We start from the raw sequence: 12,092 nt of genomic DNA on the forward strand, positions 1-12,092 counted from the left end.
TTATGTATTATTAATCATGCTGAATGCTTTACTAATTTTGAATCATTCTTCCATCTCTGGTATAAAATCAGCTTAGACATAGTGCTTTTTTTGGTGGGGGGGTTAGGGAAGGCTTATATTGCTAGTCTCTTCACTAAGATTTTATCTAAAATTTTTGCTTCAACATTCATTCCTGAGATTTTTATTTCACACTCTGCTTTATTCCTCCCTGGTTTGGGTTTCAGGACCACACTTGTCTCATAAAGGAGCTTGGTAGAATGCAATCTTTCATAATTACTGAGAATAATTTTCATAAAAGAGGTATCAATCATTCTTTAAATGTTGGGTAGATTTAAATAATTTCATACAGAAGTGTAGCCGACATATAAATTGCCATACCAAGAAGACAGGAAACTAAAAAGCACTTTACTCAGCAAACACTTTACCAGGGTAGATATGGCACTTGAGGGCAACACTGTTTAGAATATAAACTTATTTGAAAAATCTTATAAAGAATGAAAAATATAAAACAGAAGCAGTGGAGGGCAAAATCATTTTAAAGAAAACTAGGCAAGAGTTTTAAAGGAAGTCATGAGGTACTTATGGATGAGTAAGACTTGAGTAGGAGCTGTTATCATGAAAGGACTGATTCACAAAGTATCTAAAGTTGTGGAAAATCTCAGAACTTATCTGAGAAAAGGCAAGGGTGCAAATATTACTAACAACCCATAATCCCTACTTTCCCAACTACATAAAATTTTCATGAAAATGTACACACATCTCAAGAGTATCTGCAATGAGGACAAGATTTTGTAAACAATATTTGAAAGCTGATAACAAAACTAACATCCACACATTGCCTTCTGTCTCTTTGGACTGTTATTTTCCCCTTAGGCCTGAAGGATAAGAATGATAGTGAAACTGATGAAGCAAGTGCTGAAGATCATTTTTCTTCAATTCTTACTAGTAGACTATAGTCATTTCCTCCCTGGGAAGGAGGAAATGGACATTTGCAAAGGGTAGAAGATTGAAAAGCCAGACAAATGAAGAAGCACTATCTTTCTCTTATTTTACTATCGAGATTTGGACTTGCCTTTGTCACCACATCAGGGAATGGCTGTGTCTGGCACCATTGGTTAAAGTTGGGGGTGGCTAATTGCCAAGCAGGTTAGCAATAATAATGGACTTTGGGAAGGGTGGACCATGATTCCCTTAAAAATATATTATTAGAAATAAAAATGCTCCTTTTATAGAGAAAGCTGCATTTTTTCCTTTATTTCTTAAAATATCTTCTCCACATGATTAGAAAAAAGCGAAGAGTGCTAAATGGCCATTTTTGTAAAAATACAAAATGTCTCAAACACAGGCTTAATTACATCTTCTGGACAGGTTTTATACCCAGGATATCAAATCCTTTAGCCATGACAGAGGCAGTTGCTTCACACAGTAACATCCTCCACATATTCACCTTCAATATTTCACCTGTGGAAAACAAAAACAAGGCATTTTTTTTTTAATTATTCAAATCTTAAGATAAACAATGGTCCGTGCCTTTTAACATTAGAAGAGACAGGCATATCAACTGATAGAAATTTTTTTTACTTTGAAATAAAAGTTTTTAGATTACTATCTCTATAGTACTACTTTAATTTTTTTAATTGATTAAAAATGCATTGTCAATTTCAACAGCTTGGTCTTTTGAGGTATTCTTAAATTCTTGTCTTTTTTTAAAGAATATGTTCTTTCTAGAATGTCCTTTAAGTGCCTCTGTGCTCTAAATGTAAGCAGAAATTTAGAAGTTTCCTTTTGATTTTTCCTTATGAAAAAAGGTAATATTAAAATATAAAGGTACTTTGGCCAAGATTATGGAAAAGTGATTTTTGGTTTGCACAATCTAGCTTGTAATACTTAGGAATTAAGGGAACCCAAGGGCATAAAGGGTAGCCTGCCTTTTCTTTCCAATGTTAGTTTATCATTAATAGCCAGACTTTCCCTAGTAGTTTAATAGTTGTCTTACAAACAACTACTTGAATTTAATGTACTTTATTATAGAGGAAGAAAAGAATGGAGTAGAAGCAAAACTGATGATGAGTCTTCAGTATATTGTTTTCAATATAAACAAAGTCAAGAATTCATTCCAGGAGCTGGTCTAGGGTGTCTAATGAGTATGATTACTTTCTGCGGAGAATGCTTTATGTCATATTGAATGTTCCACACCAAATCCTGCTGTAAAGTAGGATAAAGACACTTACCAGTTTGTCGATCTTTCTCCACGCAGTAACAACTATCATAGAATTCTGTGAAAGTGGTTGCTAATTCATACAGATAATCACAGAGTGTGTGGAGAAACAAGTCATCCAAAATCTTTTCCAAAATCTCAGGAAAACGTAAAATGCACCGGCCTAGCTTCCATTCCTTCTCATGGTCCAAAATGATGTTAGTTTCTTTAGCTGCTTTCTGCAACATCTCTTCATCAATGTTAGCCAATCGGGCAATAGATCTAGAAAGGAAATTACTGTGTGAACACTGCTCATTTATGGTATGTATAACCATTCTTTTTATTACAAATTTAAGCATAAAGAAAAGCGCATTAGCCACTCACATTACTGCCAGTTAAGGAGAATAAGTGCTTCTTTCTAGAGCATTACAGCAGCTGTACTAATTTACTATGCAATTCATAACACTAATGATCTGGTCTGAAATACTTGCTAAAATAAAACTAAAATAGGAATTCTAAATAGATTTAATTCTGAGGTATTTAAAGCAATAACTTTTAGAGAAGGTAGTCCAGAAAATAAAGGCAAAATCCAAGGAGTCAAAAGAAAACAGTTATTTTAAAAGAGGAAACAAGGGATATTTTAAAAGAGGAAACAAGGGGTATTTTAAAATAGAATTTTAGATCAAGAGGTTGCAAGATGCAGTTATAAAAGCACTAGACTAAGAGTCAGAAGACTTGGATTTGAGTCCCAGCTCTGACATCAATTATAGTAAGCACTAAGCTACATGCTGAGAATACAAATACAAGCAAAGAGATGGTCTGCCCTCAAAGAACTTACTATTTAATGATGGAAGAAAAGACAATACTAAAAGGAAGCTGAAAAGCAGTGGAGTATATTGGGAGGGGGCAATTTGGGTACCCATTGCAGGGGAATGATGAAGTCTGGAGTGCAGCCTAGTGAGAAACAAAGATATGGTTGGCATGTGTGCCCTCCTTAACTGCTGTAGGCCTCCGTTTTCTCATTTGCAAAATCAGAACTGACTGCTATGGTGTCTTCCATTTCTAACAGTAGAGTTGTCTGTAGGTTGATTTCCTATTTAAAATTATGTCATTTGCCTTACTCTCTACTTTACCTTATCCTAGTGAAGGCATATAGCAAGTAAGCGGCTGTATTTCCTCTGTCATCTAGCATTTTGTCAAAGGAGAAGATGTAGTCATTCATCCTGTTGTGGGAAAGATCAGCATATCTGATGCAGCCAAAAGCCACAGAAGTCTGAGCAGCCTTCAATTCCTTTGGAGTTAAAACCTTTAAGAAAAAAAGCATCACTCACTATTTAGTAAGTCTTGGCACTGGGTTAGGCACTTGGGATACAAAAACAAAGAATGAAATAATCCATATCTTCACAATGAATTTACCTTCTGAAAATGACAATAATATATGTATATGTGTGTGTATGTATGTATATCATACATATAATAAGTATATCATTAACAGGTACAAAAATCTACAAAGTACCCTAAACAAACAGACATTTGGGAGACATAGGTTGGGTCCAGGTTATAAGAGTTTTTGAAAGCCAAGAGGATGTTTTAGTTACTTTATCCTAGATAGAATAAAGAGACAATGGAGTTAAAGTGACATGGTCAAATTTTCATGTAAGGAAAATAACTTTTGGCAGCAATGTGTAGGATGTACTGCAGTTATGAAACCCAAGATAGGGAGAGCAATTAGGAGGCAAGTGTAATAATCTAAGCAAGATGGGACAAGGGCCTGAATTAAGGTGATAGCTGTGTGAGCTGAGTGAATGTGTTGGATGAAGGAGATGTTATGTAGGTGGAAATAGCAAGATTTGGAAACTGATTAGATGTGTGAGGTGAAGAAGAGTGAGAAATCTTAGATAATGCCTAAATTACGAACACAGACATAAGAAAGTTTAGAATAGGAGCAAGATAATGGATAATCAAGTTTTAGACATCTTGAACTTAATATATTTCTAGGACATCTAGTTTGAAATAACCAACAGAAAACGAGTGGGACTAAAACTCAAGAGAATGGGTCAGATCTTGAAGTCAGAGGCATAGAGATTTAGTTAAGCCCATGGATAAGATGGAGTACAAGGGAAGAAGAGAACACAGCCTAGAACAAAACCTTAAGGGAACATGCACAATTATGTAATATGATATAAATGAGTCAGCAAAGTAGAATGAAGAGTCAGAAAGGGAGGAGAAGGTGGACAACAATCTCAAATGTGACAGATAGATTGAGAAGGATCAAAACTAAAATAACACCATCAGAATTTGGTAATTCTGGAAAAAGCAGTTTCAGTTGAGTGATGCAGTTGGAAGCCAGATTAGAAAGGCTTGAGGGGTGTGACAGAGGAAGTACAGGCAATGACTACAGAGAGCTAAAGATTCAAGGGGAGGGAGATTCAGTGGGATGACTGGGGATGCAATTTCCTGGATGAAATACAAGGAATGGGATCAGGTGCACAAGTAGGAGACTGACTTTGGCAAGGAGAAGGGCCATTCAGAAACTTCAGTAAAGGAGAGAAGGGTAGACGCCATCTAGGGGAAAGGTGTCAAATGAACACAGACTGCATGCACCAGATTAAAACATAATTAGGAAATATTTTTTAAAAATAAATAAAAATAAAATAGAACATAGATGTTAATATGGTTTTCTAAGTCAATGTGCAGCCTGCAGCCTTATGTAGAGTTTGGTGGCCCTCTTTCTATTTGAATTTGACACCATTGGTCTAGGGGTTTTAAGATGAGAATGGAAGAAGAGCCCATGGTCTTAATTCTCACAGTTAAGTCAGAGGAGGGGTCTCAGCTAAAAGAGAAGAGGGATACATGGGAGCTTGAGGAGGGAACAGGTTTAGGAGCAAATTCTGTGTGGAATGAGATAGAGAAGGAGGAATAAAAGCATTACTTTACTGCAGAGAGGACACAGTGGAAGTTGGATAATGAATTTGTAATGTACTCAGTTAGAATGGGTGTGAAGACTGCCTCCAGCTTTTTTTCAGCTGCTTGTGAGTAGGAGTGGAGGCAGGTGGGAATAATCCAGCCCTGAAGTTTGGCAATGGAAGAACAAAGGGGTAAGAGGTTCAAGAACAGAAGACAGTGAAGAGCTGAAATGGCAAACTATTGCATTGAGGTTGGAGAGAGAGGAAAAGTGAAATCAGAGCAAAGAAAATGGCCTGAGAAAATACCCAAGAGTAAAGGTTTAGTAAAGGAGGTCTTAATGAGGGCAAAGAAGAGGTATAGAAGGGACTAAGCCTAGGGAAAGTTGGAATGATAGGTTATGGTCAAACAGGGGAATGTTAGGAAAGTGTGATACCTGTGGGTAATGGTGAAATCAAGTGTGCAACCACTGCTATGTGTGGCTGAGGTACAGTGTGAAGGAGGTCATGGGACATAAGGAGGATTAGGAAACTGGAAAAGGAGGGAGCATCCACACGGATATTAAAGTTCTGTAATGTAGGAGCAAGAGATGGTTGATGAGTCAAGTGCTGAACTCCTTAAAGGAGGAAGAATGACACCCAGGGGGTGGGGTGTTACAGTTACCATAATTTTGATAGGACGGAAATTTTGATTTGAATGTATTTCAAGGGAGGAAAGGTTACTGAGTGAAGATGGTGAAAGGAGAGTTTGTGATAGTAGGAGGCAAGTAGTATTCTGACACCAAAATCAACATGTTCTTTTTAAGTATCTCACATAGTATTATGTAATCTCAGGGTAAAAAGCTGACAGAATGTTTTAATCAATATTAGCTAGCAAGACTGAACAATGCATGGCAATATAAAAGCTTCTCAGTGTATAAAATTATAAAAAGGACCATAAAATTCACCATCCACAAATATTAAAGCTGGCTCAGTCAACTGGCATCTATTTTGTTTACATAATGTCACAATTACCCTATTTTTTGATTTGGAAGATTTTTGAATGCATATTGATCAACCATTTGTTTTAACATTATGCAGCCACAAACTGAGACATCAGCCCATAAATGCAAAGTGAAATTAAGGCTGAATCATGTCAAATGAAATGCAAATAGTACTTCTGACAATATAGAGAAGAGAAAAAATAATGCATTTGGTTTTGGAAAAATGTAATCCTATCATTTGTTTTCAACCAGGATAAGTATATATAACATCAATACATTAGGTCAAATCAGTAAAACAATTGGTCCAATTGAATCTGGCATAATACAATGAAGGAGCTAGCTTAATGTCCAGGTTTTTCACTTTTCATCTGATCATGTTGGCTCCATGTGGGAAATCCATAATTAAAAGCTAAATACCACATGAAGAATATGGACAGATGTGTTAATCTGAGTAACAACCACTACAGAAAATGGGTTTCTCTTTTCTTTTTTGCCAAACACCATTCAGTTATCTCAACTACATGCAGAAAAGCAGATGGAGGCATTAGTGATAGTGGCAATAGGAGCAGATGTTGAAATCCACTGCTGGGGAAGTGACCTCTTTTGTCAATATTATCATTTGTGTTTTATTATTGAATTGTCAGTGACAGAATCTAAATGAATAATTAAATAAATAAATTAATTAATTAAATAAACAAATAAATAAAAAAGTGGTTTTCCTCAAAGGAAGATTTCTTTGCCTCTGCTCTTTTTAGTCTGTTTCTCATTTTGTTCTATAGCCTGGGAAGGGCACTGGACTTATAACTCTAAGACTCAAGTTCAAGTCTTCAGTAATTCTATTTATAAGCTGTCTGACTTAGGGACAAATCATGTCACTTCATTTGTAACATGAGAAAAATAAAATTTACACAACCTACCTTATTTGGTAGTTGTGAGGAAATAAATGCTATATAAATGTGAGATACTGTTAGGGGCTACTACCCTATGCTCTATCCCTAGTCAGGGTGATTTCAACCATACAAGAGCAAAACAGTTTAGGGAAAACACTAAAAAAATATGTTAAACTTTAGATGGTGCAACAAAATCTTAGTGAACTAAGACCACCTAAATGAGAAAGTAAAAGGTCAAAGCATCATTTTGCCTATGATTTCCAGTCTACTTAATGAACACAGTAAGAAGCAAAGAAAAAAAATCAAAACACATGCTTATTTAACTCCAATATGTACTAAAATTACCTTATCTCTTTCTTTTTCCTTCAGTTTATCCATAGACCTTTTCAGCCCTTCCTCTAACAGATCTATGAGGCGCACTGTCTCACCTGAGCGAGTTTTAAACTTTTTCCTAAAAGCAAACATTTAAAAGTTCTGAGTTGATGGCATCAACTGCACCTAAAAAACAAAACTGGCACTGGATTGAATCCAAAATAAAAAGGAGGCTATGAGAAAAGAGAAGATGAGTTGTGGATGGTGAAGAGAGAGAGGGGAAACGGGCAAGGTGCTGAACAAAGAATAGTGGAAAAAAAGACAAAATGAAAGGTGCTTCCTTAATTATAATCAAATCAAAGATAGAACAAATCCAGTTAGAAATAGTGGATGACAGAATCTGTGAAGTTTAAGTATACACAACCACGGTACATAAGTGTACACCCACACACACCATTTATTTATATGTGTGTGTATATCAAAATATTTACTCTTATTTAAACATTTTATAACGGAATAAAATACTTTAGTTATAATACACCAGGCAGCATGGAAATGTAAAAAATATTAGAGTCCTAAAATTATTATGATTTAAAATTACTGTACCTAACTAGTGAGGAACCAAAATAAGAATTGGGCCAGGGACACATATCAAGTAAACATACTAAACAGGCTAACTTCATACTACTTTAAACACAACTGATTATAAATTTTAGAGGACACTTCCCAATATAAATGAAAATTTAAACAAACCAGATAATTCACACTTGGTTTTCTTAAAATTCTGAGCAATTTCTTAATTATTCAGTTATATATGGATTCAGTGTTCTTCTGACTATAAAATAAACTTCACTGTCACACACAGCACACAGTTAATAATGATATTTGTTATGAGCAGGGCTAGAAATAGGGTAAAATGCTTGGAAATGACTGTACCCACAGAAGTACAAAGTTGTTCAGTTGGTTTTACCAGGCTTGTTTAGTTCTGATCATGCTACCAAATAAAATATGATTTGTTTCATAGATATTTGGGAGGTAGACAGTCTGTTACTTGCTCCAGGTTTCACAGACTTACTTGTCTTCTCCTAGCACTACACCAAATCCAGCATGGCTTACTCGGGTCACTTTAGGGTCATACCATCCAATCATCTGAGCTGCTGCAAATATTGCCTGGAAGTGTAAAGCCTACAAGATAACATGAAAACATTTATTTGGTCTATTCTGTAATACAATTAAAGAAGTTAAGGCTATGCTTATGTTTCAAACACCAGAAATGATGTTATTTCCTCATTATGGGTCTTTCTTTCACTGACAATGAAAACAACCCCTCTAAATAACTTTATCTTGTTTGTACTGCTTTTCTACATTTTACTTCATAAATCCTTCATGCAAGATCTACCCAAATACCTATGTTGAAGGGGAAAAAAGTTTTATCAGCAATATTACAGAAGGTGCTAGCTCTTATTCTCTAAAATAGGGGTTCTGAACCTGGGGTCCACTAACTTCCAAGGCTCCATAAACTTGGCTGGGGAAAAAAAAATTACATCTTTATTCCAACACAACTGGTTTCCTTTGTAATCCTATGTATTTTATTTCATGCACTTAAAAACATTTGGGAAGTGGTTCTACCACATTGCCAAAGGGGTTCATCATGCAAAAAAAGGTTTAGGAACCCTTGATCTTAACCAAAAAAAAAAAAAAAAAAAGGCACAAAAGAGCTGATAAATTCTTCTATTTCTTTGTATTTTAGAGATCTTAAAAGTAGTCTTGCTAACATCTAAGCACCTTTGTTGGAATGAGAATAACACTGTTCTAAATTTTAGCGTTTAGGGAACCTTAGCTACCAAAGAACAAGGTAAAATATCTGCTACAATTCCATAGAAGACATTAACACAAAGGGATCTATCAACTCACCTGTCCACTGTCTACGACATAGATAATTATATCTGCCTTTTCTTCCATTAATCTTTGCTTAAGAGCAGCTAAGTCAGATGTATCATAAGTATAACCTCCATCTGATTTTACTATTGTTAACGGAACTGAGCATTCTGGGACAAACACAATCTTCCTCCCATCATCCACCTGGACAAATCCTGAAAGAATAGACTAATTGTCAATAGAAGTAAAAGAATTTCTCAAAAAGACAATATTTGTAATTCAACTCAATAGTATTCAGAGTATCTATCTTAGGCGCGCGCGCGCGTGTGTGTGTGTGTATGAACAGGGTAAAGTTTACTAACTCATGCAATTTTTATTTCTCAGTTTAATATGAATTTGATGAATTTTCTCTTGTATTCACTGGACACAAATTGTTTGCTTTCGAGAATAGCTATTTCTAAAAGCACCTTTGCACACCAAGAGTGCTTTTGCCTGTCTTCGAGCTCTCATGGCAGCTGTTCCCAAGCTCCAGATAGACCCCTTTGAAAGCCCCACCTGTTCTACCAGCCTAAGCCTTCAGAGACTGTGTAATCCATGCTAAAGCCATAATTATCTTTGAGGATCCACCCAAGAAGCCAATTTACAATGTAATCAAAAAGGGCTGTTATAGGGAATCTGAATAATAGTTCATAGGTCTAGGAAAACATACAAGAGTTTAAAACAATGACAATAACATAAAGAGAAAGGTGAAAATGAAACTGAAGGAATAATGAATAATGAATAATAAGCTGAGATAAGAGAGGCCTGAAATAAGAGCTGAGAAAATGATCCTCCCTCCTTTGCAGAAGCTGGGGGGATGAGGGGAGGGACTATGGGTGTGGAATACATAGTCCACAATTTGGCTGATTTTGCTTTTTTCCCTCTTCTTTCTTTTTTGGCTCATGGCTCACAGGGTAGGGAAGAGGGATATATTTGGAAAAGGCGATATAAAAACAAAATGCATCAACAAAAAAATGTTAAACAATATCAGAAGTATAATGGTCCAGAAGTATGTGAAAAAAAAAAAGCCAGCTTCTATTTATGCAGTCATCACAAAAATCATAAAATGAACAGACTGAGGATTAGGTCCAGTAGACAGCAGTGAATGGTTCCATCAATCCTGACGTGGGGGCTGTGATGTACTGTTGCAGTGGGTGCAGGACTATAAGAACCCCTTAACTAAAGGCAATGAAACTACTTCTGCTTAATAGTGTTCTTTATTCCAATTACAGCAACCACCTTTGAAAGATCAAGACAGTATGATCCTATGTGGTTCTTAATTTACTTCTGACTTAAAATTGATTATATTGGCTCTCTTCTTTTCAGGTCTGCATATGAGATTGCAGTGTCGGTTAATTTCATCACCTTGTCACACACCAGCTACTGATTCTCAAGAACTCAATTTTTATGACCACAATACACTCTTTCTCTTTAACCAACATAACTGAAACCCAAACTTAGGATCTTCTACTCATCTCAACCTGAGGAAGAAAATTCCTCATGTTAATTCTGGCATCACTGTTGAAGATTATCTACAGACCGCTTGTATATTTGGAACCCATCCCCCCTCAAGCCTCAGTGACTTGACTTGGGTATATGGCCTCTAGGCCCTTTTTAGTCCTGCAAAAGTATCACCATCCTCTCAGACTCCTAGGTTAGTAATCTCAGTGTTATCCAGGATTTCTTACTTCCCTTTACCCAACCCTGATGCCAAATATTTCTGTTTCCAGCTCCACAACCTCTTATACTTGACCTTTATACTCATACCAACTTATTTTGGGCTCTCGTGAACTCTTGCCTGGACTTCAATGGCCTCCTAATTGATCACCCTGCTTCAAGTTTCTCTGTTGCAATCTACAATCCTATATTGCAATCAGTACAGGCAGATCTGACCATGTAACTCTATAAACTCCAGTAGCTCCCTATTCCCACTAAGATAAAATAACTACAAAATCCATTTGGCATTTAAAGCCCTTTATGGCTCTACCCCAACCTATCTTTCCAACCTCCTTATACATCACTCTCTTCCAATTCTTTGGTTCAGTCAAACTAACTTTCTTTCTGATCTTCACACATAAGCACACCCATCTTTTGTCTCCATGGATTTGCAACGGCTGTTCTCCATGCCTGAAATGCACTCCTGCCTCTTCTCTCCTGCATAAAATCCCTCATTTCCCTTAACATTTAGCTCTAGTACTACCTTCTTACTTCTCTATGATACCTTTCCTGGTCACTCAAGCTGCTAGTGCCCTCTATCCATAACTACACTGTATTTATTTTGTGTATACTTTACATTCATGTTGTCTACATCAATAAAATGTAAGCTCCTAGAGAGCAGGGATTGTTTCATATTTTTTACTTTTGTCTCCCCACTGTAGAATATAGAGTAAGGTATTTAATAGATGCTTGCTGACTGATTACCTTATATAATTGCTACAGTTTGTTTACATGTTATCCCCTCCAACTGGACTATAAGTATGAGAGAATACGAGGATGACAAAAATGAGTCTTGTCATTGTTCTGAAAACAATAATCTGAATTAAAATACAGTTTCAAATTCTTGGTAGCTTTATTAAGTTCATAAGCAACACAACTTACCTTTCTCTTCAAATTCGCTGACAATATCAGTCATCCTATCTTGGTAGAATGATTCCCCTCTCTCTACTAGGGAAATATCTAAAGCCTCATAGATTTTTTTAAACTCTAAAAGAAAGACAAAGAAAATTAGCTCAACAGAAATAAAATAGGTCTATCTATGCTAATGTAAAAGAAAGACAAAACATCTCAAAAAAAGTACAATTACAATGAAGTAAAAATTGAAATGTCAAAATATACTTGAGAGGGACAATTAGGGAATGATAATAAAATGTCATTGCTAAAATACACATTT

At 35.9% G+C, this 12,092-nt stretch overlaps 1 protein-coding gene across 3 annotated transcripts in view; it reads right to left on the reverse strand.

Annotated features, from left to right (window-relative positions):
- Window positions 1-1,224: 1,224 nt before the first annotated feature.
- Window positions 1,225-12,092, reverse strand: part of RARS (arginyl-tRNA synthetase) — a 30,605-nt gene continuing 19,737 nt past the window's right edge. For all 3 annotated transcript variants that reach the window (XM_027841848.1, XM_027841849.1, XM_027841847.1), the window contains 7 exons: window positions 11,801-11,905; window positions 9,200-9,378; window positions 8,361-8,470; window positions 7,319-7,424; window positions 3,331-3,503; window positions 2,232-2,479; window positions 1,225-1,461 (listed from right to left, as the gene is read on the reverse strand). In XM_027841848.1, coding sequence (XP_027697649.1) covers window positions 1,352-1,461; window positions 2,232-2,479; window positions 3,331-3,503; window positions 7,319-7,424; window positions 8,361-8,470; window positions 9,200-9,378; window positions 11,801-11,905 — 1,031 coding nt within the window. In that variant the 3' untranslated portion in view covers window positions 1,225-1,351. The remainder of the gene's footprint in view (window positions 1,462-2,231; window positions 2,480-3,330; window positions 3,504-7,318; window positions 7,425-8,360; window positions 8,471-9,199; window positions 9,379-11,800; window positions 11,906-12,092) is intronic.

This window comes from Vombatus ursinus, unplaced genomic scaffold (assembly GCF_900497805.2).
Source record: "Vombatus ursinus unplaced genomic scaffold, bare-nosed wombat genome assembly UNPS02014863.1, whole genome shotgun sequence".
NCBI lineage: Eukaryota > Metazoa > Chordata > Mammalia > Diprotodontia > Vombatidae > Vombatus > Vombatus ursinus.